This window comes from Capronia coronata (genome assembly GCF_000585585.1).
Source record: "Capronia coronata CBS 617.96 chromosome Unknown acBCG-supercont1.1, whole genome shotgun sequence".
NCBI classification, from domain to species: domain Eukaryota; kingdom Fungi; phylum Ascomycota; class Eurotiomycetes; order Chaetothyriales; family Herpotrichiellaceae; genus Capronia; species Capronia coronata.
The window spans coordinates 1,527,969-1,548,865 of NW_006912893.1; the positions used below are offsets into that span (position 1 = coordinate 1,527,969).

The 20,897-nt window shown below is 52.7% G+C and overlaps 7 protein-coding genes across 7 annotated transcripts; 4 read left to right on the forward strand and 3 right to left on the reverse strand.

Moving 5' to 3' along the window:
• Window positions 1-1,208: 1,208 nt before the first annotated feature.
• A1O1_00545 (uncharacterized protein) lies at window positions 1,209-3,383 on the forward strand (the record flags this gene model as incomplete). Its single annotated transcript, XM_007721463.1, has 2 exons — window positions 1,209-2,777; window positions 2,832-3,383. The coding sequence occupies 2 exons, from the start codon at window positions 1,209-1,211 to the stop codon at window positions 3,381-3,383; spliced, it is 2,121 nt and encodes a 706-aa protein (XP_007719653.1).
• Window positions 3,384-4,985: 1,602 nt separating this feature from the next.
• A1O1_00546 (uncharacterized protein) lies at window positions 4,986-6,707 on the forward strand (the record flags this gene model as incomplete). The annotated part of the gene is made up of 2 exons (XM_007721464.1): window positions 4,986-5,299; window positions 5,831-6,707. 2 exons carry the CDS (start codon window positions 4,986-4,988, stop codon window positions 6,705-6,707), a joined length of 1,191 nt encoding a protein of 396 aa, XP_007719654.1.
• Window positions 6,708-7,226: 519 nt separating this feature from the next.
• Window positions 7,227-10,349, reverse strand: A1O1_00547 (uncharacterized protein; the record flags this gene model as incomplete). The annotated part of the gene is made up of 1 exon (XM_007721465.1): window positions 7,227-10,349. One exon carries the CDS (start codon window positions 10,347-10,349, stop codon window positions 7,227-7,229), a length of 3,123 nt encoding a protein of 1,040 aa, XP_007719655.1.
• Window positions 10,350-10,600: 251 nt separating this feature from the next.
• On the forward strand, window positions 10,601-11,866 carry A1O1_00548 (uncharacterized protein; the record flags this gene model as incomplete). The annotated part of the gene is made up of 1 exon (XM_007721466.1): window positions 10,601-11,866. One exon carries the CDS (start codon window positions 10,601-10,603, stop codon window positions 11,864-11,866), a length of 1,266 nt encoding a protein of 421 aa, XP_007719656.1.
• Window positions 11,867-11,873: 7 nt separating this feature from the next.
• Window positions 11,874-13,376, reverse strand: A1O1_00549 (uncharacterized protein; the record flags this gene model as incomplete). The annotated part of the gene is made up of 1 exon (XM_007721467.1): window positions 11,874-13,376. The coding sequence occupies one exon, from the start codon at window positions 13,374-13,376 to the stop codon at window positions 11,874-11,876; it is 1,503 nt and encodes a 500-aa protein (XP_007719657.1).
• Window positions 13,377-13,956: 580 nt separating this feature from the next.
• Window positions 13,957-14,852, forward strand: A1O1_00550 (vesicle transport through interaction with t-SNAREs 1; the record flags this gene model as incomplete). The annotated part of the gene is made up of 3 exons (XM_007721468.1): window positions 13,957-14,136; window positions 14,219-14,640; window positions 14,765-14,852. The coding sequence occupies 3 exons, from the start codon at window positions 13,957-13,959 to the stop codon at window positions 14,850-14,852; spliced, it is 690 nt and encodes a 229-aa protein (XP_007719658.1).
• Window positions 14,853-15,176: 324 nt separating this feature from the next.
• A1O1_00551 (uncharacterized protein) lies at window positions 15,177-16,199 on the reverse strand (the record flags this gene model as incomplete). Its single annotated transcript, XM_007721469.1, has 1 exon — window positions 15,177-16,199. The coding sequence occupies one exon, from the start codon at window positions 16,197-16,199 to the stop codon at window positions 15,177-15,179; it is 1,023 nt and encodes a 340-aa protein (XP_007719659.1).
• Between the last annotated feature and the right edge of the window lie 4,698 nt (window positions 16,200-20,897).

Sequence of the window (20,897 nt, forward strand, 5' to 3'; positions counted from 1 at the left end):
AAGGGCAACTCACCAAGGTAGTATGTCTGCAGGCGGTAGCAGGAAGAGATCAGTAGCCGAGTCAGAAAGCATGCTGTGAAACGTCTGGGCTCAGCATCAGAGCCTTACGTTTGTGCGGAACAGCGCAAACAGCAGCTGGAAGATGGGAAGGTGGAAGGAAGATTGGGAGAATGCAAAACAGAAAATATAGAAAATCTTTAATTACAGGGTGCAGAGCGCAGGCCGCAAAAGCAGCAAGATATATTCGTCCCCATTAAGTTAGAGGCACTTCAAGACTCGGGGCGCAGGCTTGGCAACCTGGCGCCTGCGCCGTTAGAACTGAACCACTGCTGCTGCAGCCCCCGAAGTGTGAGAACTGAAGTGACTGGCGGCCGCCTCCCAGCCAGCAGCCCGAACTCCCTCGCCGATCCTGCAGACTACCTGCTGCTACTACTACTGCTACCACTGCTACTGCACCTGCAACCACCACCACTACCACCACTACCTTGAACAACTGGTCCTTTGCATCTTCCGACACTATCGTCGCGGTCATCTTCAGCGACACACACTTCATCGTCCTTTGAGTCTCCCTGCTAGTCGCTCTTTCTCTCCTTCCTCTCTTTTTCTCCTCCTACGCCGCGCCAAGCGGGAAATCCGATTCCTCCTTCCGCTGTCGCTCTGCCGAAGCACCTGTTACCCGATAACACACCACACGTACACGATAGCCCAACCATCAACCTCACCTGATCCAGCAGTTCCACCCCTGCAATAGAGATCAGTCGAATATGAGGCCTATGCGCGCCAGCACCCGAGCCATCAGCCACCGATGAACCTGCTGTGTTCGTTGTCGCAACACTGACGCTGCCCCCATAGTACGAAACCCTCCCAGGAACATCCACACCGTTCCTCTGCGACGACACTTCTGCTGCGCATTGCACAGAACGGCAAGGGCTCGCATCGCAGACACGAAAGACCCCGCCGAATGCCCGATCTCGTCGACTACTCTACTCAAATGTAATCACAGTTCATCTTGTCGCAACCACCATACACATTCGGTAAAAGTGGGGCCAGAGGAATCGGAGGCGGACAGAAGAGACGGACGCTCAGAGAGATCCCAAAGTCCGCGAACGAACCGTTATTAGACGACGTCGCTTGTGCACCTTGGGCGTGCACAGGATTTTGGTTGTTTGGTGGTAGATCCCATCCAAGAGTAGGCGCCGCCGAAGATGATGGCCCAAAGCTTTCCGCCCCATGCGGGCATGGCTCCCGGACACCCAGGTATGCCCCATGGACATCCTATGGCGGGAATGCAACATCCAGGAGCCGGGCACATGGGAGGTCAGCCCGCACCTGGTATGATGCAGGGGATGCATCCTGGTGTATCGGGGCCACAGGTCACACAAGGACCTATGGTTACGGGTATGCCTCCAGGTGCCGGCACGCCTGCACCTGGCCCTATGCATAACGGCACTATGGCAATGGCACATCTGGGTCCCCAACAAGCCATGTTTCAACAACAACAACAACAACAACACCAACAACAACAAATGAACTTTGCTCAGATGCCCATGACGCCGCAACAGCAACAGATGCTTGCCCGACAGCGCATGATGCAGCAGATGCAACAACAGCAACAACAGGGTATGCCCATGGGGATGCCAAACGGTCCGGCTTACAATCAAGCCCAGTTGCAACAGATGAAGATGGGCATGGGAATCCATCCACAGATGCAAATGAACCCGAATAACCACCAGGTTCAGAATTTTCAGCAACAGCAACACCAGCAACGCTTGATACAGGCGCAACAAGCCCAAGCAGCACATCACGCCGCTCAAATGGCTGTCGCTCAGAATCAAAGAGTAGCTGCCCAGCAGATGCAAATGTCTCGATCTCAGGAACAACCAAATCAGACACCGGTGTCCCAACCCACGCCTGTCCCTCAGACTCAAGCGCCACAGCAACCCGTCCCAGCTTCTCAGCCTCAACCCCAACCTTCGCAACCGAAACCTCAGCAGCAGCAGCCACAGCCACAGCCCGGAGGTAACCATCAACAAAGCCAGCCCAACAGTCAGCAAGGGAAGACGAGTGTGCCGGAGGAAGAACCGGCCATCAAGCAACAACAACAGCAACACCACCCCCACGACGTGGCCGCGACCATGCTCATGCCGGAGGTGTCCAAACCGGATGTGATGATGGGAGGGCAGTGTATTCTGCAACTCATCATGTATCAGGACACATTGGCCTACCCGGACAGACCTAATGACCTGGAGTACTGGGAGCAGACCATTGCACGGTACTTTTCGCCGTTCGGATCGATACGACAACAGTTGTTCAGCAGTAAGAATGGTGACAAGTCCTTCCAGCTTCAGTTTCCGTCCCTGGCTCGCTACTATCACACGCACTTTGCGAGCGGCGTGAAACAAATTCTGTTGCAGTCGTACGACCACAACCAGAGCAAACTGCCGAATGGTGGGGTCCATATATGGAGCAGCAATGCGAGTCTGACCTATGTCTTCCACAACGACATCCGGGTGACGACGACCGGACAGCTGCGAGTTGTCTTCGACGAATTGGCGAAGATCGAACATCTCAACATTAGCACGTCTGGCTGGCAGGAATATATTCCTCGAAATGTGCTCTTGCAGCCGCCGTCGCCTGAAACGAAACAAAGTCCCAAGATCAACAAAAATGTCAAACGCGCTCAAGGAAAGGCAGCCGGAGCCAGTGCGCCGCCCATTATTCCTAGCTCTGGGGTTGGCGACTGGGGAGTGCCAAACCATGTCTTCCAATTTCTCGAGGTCAGTTGGTACGAGTGTGGGTGTTGAAGTCAAGTGCTAACAATCATTTTCCAGGTTGCGGAAGTGATGACCGCCATGGGGCCGCTCATGGAGTATTTCCATACTCATCCCGGAATCGGCATCAAGGAGACATTATACCGGGTCACCCACGAAAATGCCCAGGCCATGGCTCAGGTTAACAATGCGCGAATGCAGAATCACATGGCCCGCACCGCCAACGGTCAAGTGCAATACGCCAACCCAATGAACCCGGGCATGAACGGTCCTACAATGATGAATTCGCCTGGCATGGGACATTTGGGAGTTCCTCAAGCCCAGGGGTCGCCGCTTATGGGAGGTCCTGTACATACTCCGAGCCCAGCACAAAACCCCGCGGCAGGCGGCGTGGCGATGATGCACCAGATGAGTGCTCAGGGATCCAATCTTAGCGGAAGTCAGGGTCCCAGCACCAACACCAGCCCTAACGTCTCGAACAAGCGGCGCCGTGCAAGTGCTGTCAAGCTTGAGGAAGAGAATGCTGGCGGGGAGTCCACCGGGGCCAACAAAGTCAAGCCCAGCCCCAAGATTGGGGGAAAAAGGCAAAAGGGTGCCGCGGGTGCTTCATGAGAGAAGCTCGGATCGCTTTGGACGTCGAGACGAGGATTTCCGAGAAGGCGAACCAGCGTGATGTTTGAGATTAGTTGTTGAGCGATGTGTTTTTGCTGTTGTCGTCTTTTCTTTTGACTCCATTTGCATATAGTCCTTTGGATCTACTACAGGGGTTGTCGGTGTCGCCGTTCAGGGACAAATGTGAAAGGACATTACCGCCTGGGTCGTCGACGCTGTTATCCGGTCATGTCGGTCTTCAGCCTACAGAAACTCCCTGTCTAATGTCCACTACAGTTACCTTCAGACCTGGGGGTCAAGTCAGAGGAGATGGGGCGAGACAGGAGCTTATACTCCAGCGGTTCCTTCTCAGCTTCACCTTCAGCTCCAATTGATTTGTATCATATTAGTGTTTGTGGGAGACTCATCCTGGATATTCTTTCTCCCGCGTTTCACCTGTTTCGACCTGCCACTGGACGTTTTCCTCGCCACTGGAGAGATCGAATGAATGTCTGTTGGATGAAGTCTCAGGAGGGGAGATGAGGTGTGGCCTCGCTGGTCTATGTTTCGTCTGTCACCTGACACCTATTGTGTCTCTCCTCACGCGGCCGCCAAAGAAAAAGCAAGAAATGAACGGAGATGCGTCGTTCGGACCATGGAAAGGAGTTGGGGTCCGTGCAGTCCAGGGATGGCGGACGGATGGGACTGGGAGAGGGCATGGAAACGGACAAAGGGGCATGGCATGCGAATGCGAATGGTACTGGTATTGTTCTTGGGCTTGGACTTGCCACTGGAACTGGAAATGGTATTGGGAGTGGTGTTGAGACCGATCATCGACGTTGGAAATGCCATTGGTATTGGTCTTCGAGTTTGGCATTTGGCGAGTTTCAGCCGGATGCTTGCTTTAATAGAGATCGAAACGTCGCTATGTGTGTTTTTGAATCTTCTTGTTCTTCGCGTCGTTGGAATTGTGTTTGTGTAACCTACAGTAGTGGTGGTAGGAAAAGATCGAGTGACTAAGTCGTTCGTCCATCTGTATGGCGCCACAGGACCTGACTGTATCGCGGAGTAAAGGCAGTTCAAAGGTTGAAGATGCGAGTCAGATCGGGGGTAGGGGGAAATAAATACCTGTTTACATACTACCTACATGGCGAGATAGGTGCTAGGTAGCTGTAGCTGTAGCTGTAGCTATAAAACTCTTTCCGGCTGACGGATGATCTCAAATATACTGGATCTTCACCCTATTCCTACAAGAAGTTAAAATCAAACCACTATTCTGGTCTTCTCTCGCTCACATCACGGTTCGGGTTTCGTCATACTCCGGTTCAAGTCTCACGTTTTTAGATAAATATACCTCTATTGACAACTCCACTTACAGGCCCCTTCAAGTTCAGCATATCCGGGTTCCTTCGTGAGTCCAGAAGGTGTGGAGCAACCTGCAGAGACCTTCCCCAAGAACAAGTATCATTATCGTTAGACAAGAAGATATCACTACGGATACAGATACATATACGGATGATCGGAAGAGCCCACCCGATGATCTGAGAGACAGGAATCAGTACTACCTGACTTCGGAAGCTAATTCGGTCGTTGGAGTTGAATCAAGAGAGCTTGCAAGGCGAAATGTCATCCACATCACCATCGACGAAGGATTCTTCGATCCAGGAATCTGCCACTTTACGCGACACTCAAGTCGGAGGGAGGGAGAAGGGAAATGGGAACGGAAACACAGCGCTGAATACTATTCTGATTGGCATCTCGGGTCCGTCGAGCAGTGGGAAAACGACGCTGGCGAGGCTGTTGCGGACGATCTTTGACTTTGAGGTCACGGTCACGATCCCGGTCACTATTCAAGAGAAGACGGAGTGCCGGACGGAGAAGTGGAAGCTCACGCTGTTCGTGCTGCATGAGGATGATTTCTACAAGACGGATCAAGAGTGAGTCCCGTTTCCTCTTGCTCTACTACGCCTCTTTTCTCTTCTCCTTGTTCCTGAGAGCCTCTTTTTTTCTTGGATATCCTGTCACCGGGCGCCTGTCGCCGGTCGATGTCTGATATTCTCACTTGAGAGGACGCCATTGTCGGCTCATGGGGTTAGGGGACTATCATCCCTCGCAACCCAGAGAAACACAAGTACAGGCGAAGTCAGGCGTGTCCCGGTCATCCAGGCCCAAAACATCACGTCTTCGGTTCGGGTGCAACAAACATATCTCCCTCCCTACCGTCTCACACTGTCAAAGTGTAGCGCATCCCCCTGTGTCCTCTTACCTCTCACAAGCCTTGTCCCTTTCTCCCTGAGGCCATGATCCCCGTCCGAGAACGGACTTTCACTCAAGCCCCCCGACTCTCTTCAAGATATACCCGTCACGGATGTGTCTGTACCTTTTCCCGGTCATCTACTGAGCATGCTATCTCGTCTCTCCATTTGTATTATAACTGCTAACAAGATTTGATTCTTCTTCGCCTACAGCGTCCCAATCCGACAAGTAACCTCGCCTGAACACGGCACCCGCGACCTCCAAGACTGGGACTGCGTCGAGTCGCTCGACCTCCCCCTTCTGGAGAACACATTCCGCCACGTGCGCGACCACGGCACGCTGCCGCCCGAGCTGGCGAGCAAAGAGGATCAAAACGCCATCGGGCCCAGCGCGATCAGCGACGCCGACGTCCAGAACGTCAAAGAACAGGTGAAGACGTGGTTTGAGAAAATCGTTCAAGACCATCTTGCTGCCGCTGCTCGGACGACGAACCCTCCATCACAAGATCCCGACACGAGCCATCCAGGTTTGGGACTAGACAGAAGCCGCGAGATCCGCATCTGCGTCCTCGATGGGTTTCTGTTATACCCGGCGCCTCCTGAATCGACATCAACAACAACAGATCTCACCTCTTCTGCTGCTGCTGCTGCTGCTGCTGCTGCTTCCTCCTCTTCACGTTCGCCACAATCCGGCTCACGCTTGTCTCCTCCACCACCATCGACATCATCCTCCCTGCTCACCCATCTTCACGAAATCTCCCTCAGCCTTCTCGACCGCCGGCTCTTCCTCCCCGTGACGCGCGACCAGATGCTGACCCGCCGCCAGGCGCGCATGGGCTACGTCACGCTCGAAGGCTTCTGGGTTGATCCGCCGGGCTATGTCGAGGACGTGGTGTGGCCGAACTATGCGCGCGACCATGCCTGGATGTTTGTGGACGGGGATGTCGACGGTGCTGGGGTCATCGACCAGGAGAAGTGCAAGAGACATGGAGTCGACGTGTGTCCCGGTCGAGGAAGTATGGGGTTGCGCGACGTGTTGGATTGGGCTGTGGAGAGGGTGGAGGAGACCGTCGTGCAGAAGTTGAAATGAATCTGCTGCAATTGATATGAATGAGACAGCAGATTTCAGAGACGGCGGGCGCTGCTGCGTATGGAGACAAGGGAAATGATATGCTCGGATGTCATCCATCGTCTTGGATAAACGGTTGCATGGGACCAATGTTTGTAACGATGTGGGCATGGTATCTACGATCAGAGTTGGGCGACTGATGATGCTCTTGTAATCTGTATATGTATATCTCTCTCTCAAAAAATACATATCTATAGACATAGACTCCTAGACTCATGCTAGACTCCAGAGCTCAGAGACTTGCCTCGAGACGTAGATGACACAAAGGTGATCATGGCTGACACGGCATTGCATTTTGAATTATCTCATCTATCAACGCTCTTCAACCTCTAGTGTCCTTCGAGTCCATGATATTCACCTGGATTTGCCTCGTTGATAGAGCACATAGTCAACGAAGCGGTACCCCTTGTCCGGCCATGTCTCCTCCGTGTCCATCTATCAGGTGCAGGATCATAGCGACCACTGGCTCTGTGGACAGCATCATTGTCGAACTTTGACCGTGTCGCGCACCTTGTCCTCTTCCTGCGTTGGAAAGCCCAACCTTGGTGTCTTCTTCTGCTTGCCACGCTTGTCGCCAAACTGCTCGTCGAATTTCCTGATCTCTCTCAACGAGCTCATGTCCTCGGAAATACTGGCCGAGATCTCATCAAGAGCTCTCTCAAAGTGGGTCCACCGTAATGTCCGGCGCTCGGGATACTGGTACGGCTCCTCTCCAGTGTGTTTCTTCGCGAGCTCATTCTCCTCACGAACGGCATTCAGAGCGGCGGCAACTGCAATGTTCTTCAGGTCTGAGCCGGAGTAGAAGGGCGTCTTCTTCGCAAGGACCGACAAATCCACGTCTTCGGCGAGGTCTTCGTGTCGGAGATGGATCTTCAAAATCTCCAACCTGTCCGGCTCCGTAGGTAAATCCACAAGCAGGCGTCGAGGAAGACGACGTAGCACAGCGTCGTCAAGGTCCATCGGGCGGTTGGTGGCAACCATGATGAATGCGCTGCCGGAGTCATTGCTCATGCCGTCCCACTCTTTGAGGAATTGGTTCAGCAGCTCGCGATGACTGACACGGCGACCTTGATTGCCTCGAGCGCTGAACATGGCGTCCGCTTCGTCGAGGAAAACAACGCACGGCGAAAGCTTCTTGGCAAGACTGAACAACGCTTTCACGTTCTTCTCACCTTCGCCCACATACATGTCGTTGATGTCTGCCGCGCTGACCTCGAGCATGGTCGCGCCAGATTCTTTGGCAACGGCTTTGGCAGCCAATGTCTTGCCAGTACCAGGAGGTCCGTACAACAGCAGCCCGGGGATTTTGTCCGACGCCAGCACTCCGTACTTGAACGCGTCGGGCCGAATGAGTGAGAGAGTCGTCAAGGTCTGAAGAGTGTCGATGGTTTCAACAGGCATATGAACATCATTGAACGTCGTGTTGATGTTCTTTGCCTCAATGATCCCACCCATCAATCGTTTCTCATACTTCGAAGCCGAAGAGCGAATGCCGGCCAACCGCACATCCTCCTTAGATTTGGGTTTGGCTTGGTCTGGTAGCTCAACCTTCATTTCCTTTTCCTGCTTTTCCGCCCATCGTATCTTGGTCTTGTCGCTGTGGTTTAAGTGGGCGGTGGCAGCAGAGATGATGGGTTCAGAGATCCCTTGAACAGCAGCCAGTGAATCTTGGAGTTCTTTCTTGTCGGTAATGCCCGGGATGTTGCTGATCGGCGGAGCCGCTCCAGCTATGTATGTTGCCAGCCGTTGCACATATGAATAGCTCCACAGATGTGCTTCCAAACATGTCCTGTCGCTCCTGGTGACGTGGTTGAAGAAATCCCGTCGCCAGAACCCTGGCTCGAGATGGGCGAATACAGACGGTTTACGAAGACGCATCATTTCCCAAAGGTGTCGCATGTTGATTGTGGCAATTCGCTGTTTCCGGTCGTGAAGGAGGGCAAGCTTGGAAGTGGTGTTGGGTAGAACCGGAGTCAGAACGATATTCTGTGATACTTCGTCTCGCTCGCCCGTCTGCGTGTCATTGATCCGCTGTTTGGTGAACGGTTCGTGGTCTTCTCGTGCAGAATCTGTGCCCACCAGGAGAATGCTCGCCCCTGAGCTCCTGCGTTTTGCGACTTGGCGGTAAAGTTCTTGGAGGAATTGATTGCCAATGTTGACCTCCTGGATTGCCTCGAGATCCTTGACGTGTATAATGGCTGCATCTTTTGGTACACCGGTTTGCTTTGCCGTGTATTCGCGGAGTTCCTGCAACTTCAGAGTTCTTGCCGAGGATTGAGTTCGTCCCTTGTCAGCCGGTTCCAACCGCCGTTCCAGGAAGCCCGTCAGTAGGCTATCAACTGTTGGGGCGAAAAGGCGGTTTGGTTCTTGAGATGGGGTGCCGCTATTCATGTTCAACATATCAGAGACCAGCTTCATGGGTGATACAGGTATGTCTGACCTTGTTGTTCGTCCTGGAGCCGAAAACATCGTCTTCAGATCAATGGATATTGGCTTGCCAATGAATACAGGCATACCCATCTGAGGAGAAGAGGGCGGTGTTTCAAAATCGTCCATCATATCTTCATCATCCTCGTCCTCTTCTTTGGAGAGCTGCATTTGTCCCGCTTCAGAAGCAGTGGGATAAGCATTGGAAAAGACATCGTAGCTCAACATGCGCCCTGATTTCGCAACTCGCGATGGTTGATTTGACCGGTTGATCAAGTCTGCAATATCATGAGCATCCAGCACCATGAGATCGCAACCCAGATTTCGAGCTAGATCTTCGACAACATGATCTAGCAGTAAATCCCCATCTTTGCCAGCATACTGTAAGAGCAGATGGTCTTTCATGAAATCGCCGTCGGTCGAGGCTTTCGGGCTCTCTGGTATTTGCATAAGACCTCTTGCGGTCCTCTCCACCTCTTCATACTGTTCATCGATGACATAGTATCTCTTCCCAGATGAAGAACTCTGTCCGGCTTTTATTGATGACAGTTCCCCGGTCTCGGGACTCACTCCGTTCGATCCCTCGCCGTCTTCCAACGACGATTGTAAATTCACATCTGACTCTCCATCTTTGCTATCTCCGCCATTGGGATCACGGGGATTCCCACCCGGACTCGAGGGGTTGGTATGATCCAGTGGCTCGCCAGTGATCAGATCCGCGGGAACAACCTGAACCCTCGAGGGCGCGCCGACCGCAAGTGTCCCTTCGCCATATAAATGTATGTTGTTGGCCAACAACCACTCTGGAGTAGGGTTCTCGGGCTCTGCGTCCTTGAGCATGCGGCTTCGTAGTCTCCTCCTTGCAGACGAGCCATAGAAGTTCTGCGTTTGTGGTTGGTCCGCATTGTCGGAGGGAGTAAGGCTGGCGGTGGATTTGGTCTCTTCGAATCGTGCCTTGTCTCGTGCTATCTCCGACCGGACTTCGAGGCTGCTTGCATCTTCGCCGAGGTCACGACCGTTTATTGAGCTGGAATTGCTTGTAGGATCTTGGGGGGCACGAAATCGGGGTGCGGTATGAAAGGAACGTGTTCTGCTGGATTGCCGTCGGGCGCACTGCCGGCAAGTGGACTTTAGTATCTGCGTGAACCTAAGTTCCGCATGCAAAGTAGACTGCATTCGAGCGAGCGACGAGCAGTATAGGTCAGCGATGAGCAGAGCGCCGACTTTTCCTTCTCCCTTGTTAACTTCGAGATCATTTCTACACCATTTGCAATCACAGGCGTCTAGATACTAATGATTCTCCGTATAGATAGTAATGTCTGAATGCACCACCGTAGGATCTGATAGAAGTCTTTCATATATTCGCCGCTTTATGAGATTTTCTTCATGTAATTCTTTCCATCGTCAACAGCCAAGTCGAGAACAGAATGCCGCCTTCGATATGCGAAGTCTGCAAGGACGCTCGAGCGGCTGTCATCAGGCCTAAAAACTCACAAAAGATTTGCAAGCAATGCTTCCTGACGGTCTTTGAGAGGGAGATCCACGAAACAATAGTGGCTAACAACCTCTTTCATCGCGGAGAACGAGTTGCCATAGGCGCTTCTGGTGGAAAAGATTCAACTGTCCTGGCCTCGGTGTTGAAGACTCTGAACGAGCGTCATGACTATGGTCTGGACCTGGTCTTGTTATCCATCGATGAGGGAATCAAAGGCTATCGGGACGACAGCCTCGAGACCGTCAAGCGGAATGCTTTACAGTACCAGATGCCTCTTGAAATTGTGGGATACGACCAACTTTATGGCTGGACCATGGACCAAGTGGTGGCACAGGTAGGGAAGAAGGGGAATTGCACCTATTGTGGCGTATTCCGCAGACAGGCGTTGGATCGAGGCGCCGCCAAACTGGGAATCAAACATGTGGTGACTGGCCACAATGCGGACGACGTTGCCGAAACCGTCATGATGAATCTCCTCCGTGGAGATCTACCACGCCTTGCAAGGTCTACTTCTATTGTCACCTCCAGCGCGGCCAGCGACATCAAACGAAGCAAACCTCTCAAATATGCCTATGAGAAGGAAATCGTGCTATATGCCCATCACAAGAAGTTGGATTACTTCAGCACAGAGTGCATCTACTCGCCAGAGGCATTCAGAGGAAGTGCAAGGACGCTGATCAAAGACCTGGAGAAAATCCGACCGAGCAGTATTCTGGACATTGTCAAAAGTGGAGAGGACATGGCAGCACTTGTGCCACCCGAAGTGAGCGGGTCGATATCTTGTGCAGCAGAGGCCGAAGGAGAAGCGAACGGTTGCGGGAGTAGGAATACAAATGGTGACTCGATGGATCTCATGGAGAAGCAGATCGCAGCCAATGAAGCGGCCGCCTCTCTAGAGACCGAGATAAAGCTGCCAACCGCACCAGCCGAACCAGCGGCGAGAGATTCAGCACCCGTGGTGAGCATCCATGACAAGAAAAGCAAAGGACGCCGAAAGGGCAAAATAAACAAACAAGTCATGGGTCAGTGCGAGAGATGTGGCTACATGTCCAGTCAGCAGGTCTGCAAGGCTTGTTCGCTCCTTGAAGGCCTCAACAAGAGCCGCCCGCAGACGTCAATTGAAGTGGGTGTTGAGGACGAGGAAGGCAGCACAACTTTGATGAGGCAGATTGCTGGCATTGTCATATCGGCCGGTTAGGTGTCTGTCAAGCACTTCTCCGTGATGCTATCCGTCTATCTACGACAGTCGCCAGTCTACGCCAGCTGCCTTCAGCAAGCAATATCGCTATCTGCACTATCAGGACAAACAGCCTCAACAGATGGTCCTTGATGGTCAATGCCGGCTTCCCACCACAGAAGACTGCCGAATCGACAAACTCAAATGGCAGTGTTGCTCCTAAATGGTACATTGCAACAGACAGCCCGCTTCTGAAACCAGCTTCATGAAACCCATCACCGGTCCACGCGCCGCAGTAACTGATGTTCCGAGTGTTCTGTATGCTGGGCAAGAGTCGCTGAGCTTCGGTTGCAGCGGCATGGAACTGCGGATGAGAATATTCCCAGATACCATGAGCTTGTCTAGGATCCGGCATCGTCAGGGGATTCAGAGTGAGCAGAACGGGACCGAATTCATCTCCGGAAATATGCTGGAGCGAGTTCGCCCAAGAAGTCAGGCAGACTTTGGGTACGTTTCGGGTTCGTCTCGGAGGAAATGGAGATTCTGTGATACAATTCCACGACGACCATGCCGTGCGAAGCTTCGGCATTAACGAGATGTCCGAATGCAGAACTGCAAGATTCCTAGTGCTATGGAATCTACTTAAGACCTGAGCTTCTTCCGTGGTCGCTGCAAGCCCCAAGATCTGAAGAGCCTGGTCTCCATGGGTGGCCAGGATGACGTGGTCGAATTCCTGGTCTCGGCTGTTGGCTATGAGCCTCACAGAAGCTGTCCCTGTGGACGCCAGAGCAGTGACTTTGCATTCGAGGTGAATTCTCTCTGTGGGGAAATCCTTCAACACTGCGTCAATGTACTGGTTCGCACCACCGGGAATGATAAGCCAGTTCGACCGCTTCGCAGCTGTACTCAACAGATGGTGGTTGTACATAAAGCGAATCAGAGTGTGGGCGGGAAACTCCAAAGGACACATGTCGAGACTTGTACTCCAGATTGCGGCAGCCACAGGAACAAGATAGTCGTCACGAAAGCCCTGAGAATAGCCTTCTCGGTCAAGGTATTTCGCGATGGTCTCTCGGCAACTGGTTTCCTCATTCTCGCTATCTTGCTTATCATTCAAGACATCAAGGGCAAACTTATCGAACCGGATGACATCGAATATCAGTCGCCACATACTCAGACTGAATAAATTTCTCCTTTGCGCGAAGATGGAAAACAGCGAGGTCTCAGCCCACTCAAACGTCCCTTGATCACGAGAGATCCCGAACGTCATCTCAGTTTTCGCCGTCGGGACACCTATTTCGTTCAGGAATGCGAGGAAGTTTGGACAAGTAGCTTCGTACAGGACAGTGAAGCCCGTGTCAACCTGAATTGCGCTCCCATTGGGGCCATTGTATGTCACGGTATTGGAGTGTCCACCCAGTCTTGATGCCGATTCGAACAAGTGCACTTCATGATCGGTACTGGTGTGCAGCGCCCACAGAGCACCTATCCCCGAGCATCCGCTCCCGACGATAGCTACTCGTTTCCCCATCCTTGAAGTATTGAGATGGACGGATGGAGGCGCCGTAAGGACGAGCAGAGGCTAATGTCGCCTTACTCATGATCGGCGCAGGCGAACAGTACCGTCAGGTAGCACGTGCGGGGCCCACGTATGCCCTAGAGCTGGGAAGATTTGTGGACAGCTGATAGACCAGAATGCCTAAAGAGTCTCAACCAAATATGTATCTCTTCGCTCGCCAGATTCCATATCTCAGGGTTAGCCCGTTAAAGCGGCTAGATTTTTCGAAGCGTTTAGAGTGGCTCGGGGCTTATAGCAGCAACATCCTCAACCAATCTGGGCCAGGAACCACTGCAGGCTGCGGCATCTTCCAACATGTTCCCTCCGCATCAAACCATCTCATATCGCCGCATATCCACTTCCTTGGTTGCGCATTGGGTCTCAAGTTCCACCAACGTACACTACCCAGAGAACTCACGCAACTGGCACATCCGAGACAGTTCCCGCGAAGCAATAAACCTTCCTGTCTCCGAAGCCTTCCTTCAGGACGTTCCAACTCGATCGAGGACCCGTTAGGCGCCATTGAATCCATCGCCGACAGACCACCGTGGCCATGGCGAACCCTCTCGACACCGATGCCGGCTCGGAGCTGTTCAGCACCTACGAGGCCGAACTGAAACTTGTGGAAGCCGACATCAACCAGAAACTAGACCAGGTACCAGAGCTGGCCGGCGAAGAGCGCAAAGCCGCCATCCGCGGTGCGGAGCGGGCACTCGAGGAGGCGAAGGAGCTGGTACGTGAACACTCGGAGACCCTTGCGGTGTTGTTGGCTTTTATGATACAAGCATCACTGACATACTAACTGTGGGACACAGCTGGACCAGATGAACCTAGAGAAATCCAATATTCCGACCTCGGTGCGGTCCAAGGTGAACGCTCGATTTCGCAATCACCAGTCCGACGTGGACGGCTTGAAACGCAAGTTGAAGTCGCTGGCCGACACGGACCGCAAACAACTCTTCGGCGATCGATACACAGATGACCCTGAGGCCGGCCTCCGGGATCCGCAACTCGAGCAGCGTCAACAGTTGTTGTCGGGCACGGAACGGTTAGGACGCAGCAGTGACAGACTGAGGGATTCGCAGCGGATTGCGCTCGAGACGGAGCAGATTGGTGCTTCGACCCTGGCAGATCTGCACCAGCAGCGCAATGTCATTGAAAACACACATCGCAATCTACTGCAAAGTGAGGGTTATGTGGACAGGAGCGTCAAGACGCTGAGGGGGATGGCGCGTAGGTGAGAACCATTTCATTCCCATTCCCATTCCTTGATCCCTTGGCTGGGGCGCCGTCACATCAGCCGCGAGCACATGGCTCTTCCCGGTACCATGCAACGCCGTGCTAACTGGGAAGCATGACAGGATGGCTACCAATCGGGTAATCACGATCGCGATCATTACGGTGCTGGTACTCCTTATCATTGGCGTGATTTACAGCAAGTTCAAGTGAAGCGGTGCTGGGTTTATGCACATTGTATCGGTCGGAAGGGGACTGGCAGATGGGGTGTTTCGGCGTTTTGAGAGGGTGTCGCAAAACCTTCCCGTCCTTATCTGTAATCGGATATACAAAATTATAGAGCGGGAACCCGACACAGAAGGCCAAATCGTACAAACGAAGTCCTGGGTAGCCTTTCATTTTATGCCCTTGTCTCTCTCGATCTCTCTCTTGGGTATCACTGGCGAGCCCGGCGCCATGTGCCTGGCTGCAAGGGTCAACGTAAATGGAAGGGTGAAGGTGACTATAACACTGGCAGTGACCGCCCGGTCGCCTCATCTACCCTGTATATCTAATGATGCCCAATCCGATATTCAACATGAAGCCAACCATGACTGCCATCTTGCGCCGCTGGCTCCAGATGCCTTCCTCGCGCACTCCCCACATAAGACAGCCGATTGGCCAGAAGAAGCCCATTGCAGTCCCCCAAATCATATCATCCAGCGCCCCAACTTGCGTGTCTTCGTCCCCGGCCCCTGCACCTGTGCCGAAACCACCAGGTCCATCGCCCAATGTCCCTGGATCTCCTCCCGCCGTGTCCGAGCTGTCGAGCCATCGATCTTCCATGTCGCGTAGCGTGTTCGGGCTCGGCATCGTGTCGGGAGTGTGCGTGTGCGCCTGGATGGCTAGAAACTGGAGCCGAAGAGATTGGACCTCCGCCGGGGTGAAGCCAGCATTCAACAGCCTGTCGAATCCTCGGGGCGCTGGAGTCGTGGTTGTTGGAGGCACCCCACCGGTGGCAGCAGTGCTGGTCCCTTTTCCCTTGTCATACACATCTTGTTCTCCATCGCCATTCTGTGTCGACGCACCGTTCTGAGCGCAGGTGGCTTCGGCAGCTAGTTCGGCGGGGGAGAGCACGATATCTCCGATCGAACAGTGGATGTAGATGCGCGACTGGGCGGGTGGATCGCGCACAGCGAGTTTGCCTTTCCCATTGTCCCGGGTTCTGTCCTTGTCCTTTTGCGCTGCGCCGCCATTCGACTTGCTATTGGGGGATCCATGGTAGGGCCCTGGCGTGCCGATGCGTGAAGTCGGCCTGCTCACGTTCCGTCTGAGAGATGCACTAAGTGGGACGTCGTCAACAAGGGCCTTCCCAGAGTAGATCAGGCGGATACGTCGTGTCGCATATTCGTCTGGGAGACGGGAGCGGATCAATTGCTTCAGGGTCGCTGTATTGGCGTGCAGTGAGCAAGGGATCGTGAGGAGGAGATCGGGGAGGGAGGCGGAAAAGCGGATGGTTAGGTCCAAGTCGACATCGTGGTCTTCGTCGGCATGCGGGACGGACGGTGGTTTTAGGGACATACTAGAGGCGGCATCGATGGGAGGATGTTGGCGCTGCTGCGAACAGGCATGCTGTGCACACAACGTCCGCGGAGCGTTGTGGCGTCAAGCAAGTCCTGCCTTGCGGTGGATGGACTTGGAAGCAACACTAGTGGTATTCTCAGGTGCAAGGGAGAATCAGAGAGGGGATGTACTACTAAGTACCCCAGGAGACGTCGTCCCGCTGCCAGCCTTGGCTTGAGGTTGCCAAGCCCGGTCAGGGTCCAGACGAGGCTGAACATATACGTACATTAGGTAGGTACCTACATATACCTAGGTACCTTATGTACCTACTAGGTAGTAGCAAAGTACATACCTCAAGTATACAAATGTACGTACGTACATATATCATTCGACACCTAGATGCTTTGCCTTTACAAGACGTGTCAACCCAATCTTACACGGCTGACCTCGTCTCCATGAGCCAGGTCATGGTATATTGACTTTTACCAACATGTGATCACTGATCAATACTTCGTGCTTCGTCCTTAAGCAGCAGCGACAGCAACAAACGTGGGTGCTGAGTCTGGGCCTGCCCCTAAGTCTGCGAGCTGCTGATATCACCTAGATCCTCGTTCTCGAACTTCTTCTTTTCCTCCTCCGTTCTTGGCCTATCTCTCGATTCTCTCAGGCATCAACATTGGCTCTCTTCACTTTGTGCTCTTCACGGGGATGTGGCAGCTAGAGACTCCCGTCCATTGAATCTTCCTGCTCGGCTTCTTTTCCAATATCGCCCGATCTGGGTGGCTGGGGGAAAAGGGTGATGGTTTCGTGTTGTTGGGGTTTCGTACGACTCAAGTTGAAGGTTCAAAGGTCCACCGGGGGAAAACAAATGGCACGGTAGTATTCAGCAAGGATGTGGTTGAGATATATGCTTTGGACCTTCCCTCAATGGGGATGTTTTCCAAGAAATATAGTCGAGGTTGAGCATTGGAGGGAGAGCGTACCAGACTCGGACCCAATAGCCCAAACCTACCTTTATATAGTTGGTTCAGCGAGTTCTTCGTACCAAGCAGGCTGCTGAATAGCATCTTGAAAGAGATTGAGTGGAAAGCAGTAAACTGGATGTCGTCGTCCACCCCCAATGCCCCTTGGCAGCTTTCTTCTCAGGAATCAAGATATATGTATGCCCTTGTCTTTCTGTTCTCTGCTTCTTTTTTCTTGTCTTCTCTTTCTTCAGACACTCACACAATTCACAAGACTCTCATACAAGTTTCTCATACAAGTCATAAGACACATACAAGTCACAAGACTCTCATACAATTCATAGAGAGCTTCACACACAAACATATGTGACTGCCAATATCAGGACACAACACAAGCACTCATCATCCACAAACACAAGCAAAAAGTCCTTTCAAGACTCACCGCTGCCAGCAATACTCACTGGTCTCCATCATCACGACGAAAGTCATTGAACACATCTTCTTCCTCCAGCAAGGAAAGACATCAAGACATTAAAATGGGTTGCATGTGCTCCAAACCCAAGGGACATCCCAGCCATCCTATGAGTATGGGACCTCAAATTGTCGTTCCCGTGGCAGTTCAAAGCATATCCCCAACAGTAACAATCAGAGGCACGCCTCTACAAGCCTCACAAGCAAGCAACAGCCATCACACAAGGGGGTCGTCGGCCAGAGTCACGCCCCCAAGAGCCTCACATTCAACCAACAGCCATCACACTGTGGTTCACACAAGAGCATCATCGAGCAGAGTCACAGCTGCAAGCAACAGCCAGGGCAACAGCAACAGCCAGGGCAACAGCAACAGCCAGGGCAACAGCAACAGCCAGAGCAACAGCAACAGCAACAAGACCGGGGCCTCTAGTGACTCGGTCCAGAGGGAGTGGAACAGTTTGGTGCGGAATACAGACTTCGTAATTCCAGCAGCACTAGCTCGCTAGGGCGCCCAAAAGTGGCATCTCGGGGAAGGATCAAGACTCAACAGTATGGAGGGGGCATCTTGGGCAAGAATTTGACATCAAGATTTGGGAAGATACTGCTCACATCAGAGCCAGAAGGGAGAAAAAAACGGGAAAAAGGGAAAAAAACACAAAAAAGAGGGGGGAGCCCAGCGAAAGACAGGCACCTTCTCGTGGTGTTGGGCGTGAGTAGCCAGGTGGGATGGGAGCGTTGAAGACCTACTGACGAAACCAAGACCTGTCTGATGATAGTAGTAGTACCGTAGGGACCTGAGGCATTGTAGTAGGGGACAGTGAGGCGGAGGAGACTTCGAGTTGGCACAAATGGGTGGTTGATGGTTCGCGAAGTGATATACTATTGAATGCGTACCTACGGTAGGCATGAAGTGTAAAAGTCGGAGTGTCGTCTCCAATATTTATCAATGGTGGAAGTTTAAGAGGCGGCAAGGATTCCGAGTCTGAAGGCTGGAGAGAAGCATAAATCTGTAATCTGTAATCTGCGGGGCTCCCTAGGCTCCATGGGAGGCTCTTAAGGCTTAGGAGGCTGCCAGTTAGATCGTCAATCAATCGTCATGCCTTTGAAAGGTTCCCACTGCATGATGGCGTCAAAGCGCCTACCTTAGGTATCTACTAGTACTACTATTAGTACCTAGCAACTACTCCACCACGTCTGTGCAGCCACGTGAGGAGATCGATTTTCGATTGAATGCTCCAGCGGGTGATAATCCCATACTATTACTACCTTGGGTAGGTAAGTATAACACAACAAGTGACACTGACACGGAGGAGGAGAACAGAAAAGAATAGAGGTAGACACCCCTGTTCGATACGCACAGCTGTGAGATGGTGGCACCTGGGAGCCGTGACGGAGTGAGACTGAGATAGGCTGCGTGTTGTTTTAGGTACCTGTATGCCTATATGCTACAGTACTCTAAGTCCCGAGGTGAGAGAATGATGTCTGCAGCAAGCTAAGATCACGCAAGGCAGGTCTATCCACTTGCTCTCTCATTTTCATCCTCCAACTGTCGATTGATGAAGCAATCATCACGAATCGTCCCGTGGAACGGGTCAAAGAAAAGCTCTTCGCACCTCTTCACTACTCGTAGTTGTGTGACTGACCCATTGCACTTTTGTTAGTCTACCAGTAGTAGGTCAAGGATTGAGTGGGTAGTAACTTACCTAGGTAGTTACTATGTACCTTATGCAGAGTACGATCCCTTATTCCCCCATCGCCCTTATGCCAGTGGCGCATTGCAATGGACCTATGATTCGATAGGCCGCGTCACTCCTCGACCAACAACAAGAGCCTCAATGCTTCCAAAGTCATGATTGGGGGCTTCTCGTCCGTCATCAGCGTATCACGAACCAGCGCGACCGTTAGACCCAACGATTGCCCCGGACAGTGACTACTAGCAGTAGTGGTTGACAGTCAGAGTGGGTGGATCGAACTAGGAACTGCGCTCTTCCGTGACATCTCGGCCCACGCCAGAATGCACGCGCACAGGCACCGGCAAAAATCTTAGAATCCACCTGGAAGGACTCGTGAGGGTCAGATTGCAAATGTTCAATGCCCATGGTTGAAGCACAGATGGGGAGAGATGATGGGTGACCCCTCCAATATCTGAGTCGGCAACTTGGCCACTCCTTGTGAAGCGTAGCACTTCTCTCGATGAAATCAAACAACTATCACTGCAGTGAAGGGCTCGTGGGCTGGTTATCGTACGAGTGAAGACAATCGTATTCATCTAACCACTAAAAGAGGTCGAGCTCATTCATACCCAGTAACGAAAGATAAAAATCATTCATGAACTTGAAGACGTAGTCCACGGGGGAGATGGCTACCCAGCCTAAGCCCCAAACCCGCCTACCCTAGCCCCCAGCGCTGCCCCCCGGGGACGTGTGGCGCCTTCTCATTGCGGATGCTGGTAATCTCACGCGGGTGGTTCTGAGATGACCTCGACTGGCCTCCAAGTCTGTTTTCGCACCACGCCTCAGCCTGTGACTCGACAATCATCCTCTACTACCTCCTGCATCATCAGATCCGGTCAATTCCACCCAAACTCGCTCGGCCACCTGCGGTACGGTAGATTGCGTACTTTTGCCTGCACCACACCTTCGAACCCCACCACCACCTACTGTCCTCCCATCTTGTGTCAATAGTCGGAGAAGAACCAGCAAGAGTCGGTCAACCATATCACACTCATATTCTGAGAGTATTTTTTGCAGACAGCCCTCTAGTACGCACTTGCACGCACAGCCCCGGTGTGACTCCGACCCCCTCTCTGGCAGACACAAAGAGAGCGACGCTGTAGGTTATTGCCAACACCGCAGCCATGAGGTTTGTGAATCCGTTTCACGAGTCTTCTTGCAGATAGATGTCGTGCCCAGACGTCGGAGTCCAAGAATGGGTCGCGGAAGAGACCAAGTGGGAGACGCAGGTGCCTGGAGCAGGCAGACCCTGGGTCAAACACCTCAGCTCAACCAGCGCGAGTCCATTGAAGTTCATCTAGTTGGTGGCATCATGAACCCCGGAATACCGATGAGTCTTGAAACGGGATTGTACCAAACGCCAGTGTTGCAGAATTGTTGACGTCGGCAGGAAGCCCAAATGTGTGTAGACTTGTTCACAAGGCACTGACACCGCGTTCCTACAGTTCCACCAAATCCACGATTGGAAGCGTCTCAGACTCGGCTCGCTCGACTTCTTCGCGCAATTCCGTCGGCGCCACGTCCAATGTATCGTCCGGCTCTTCGACCTC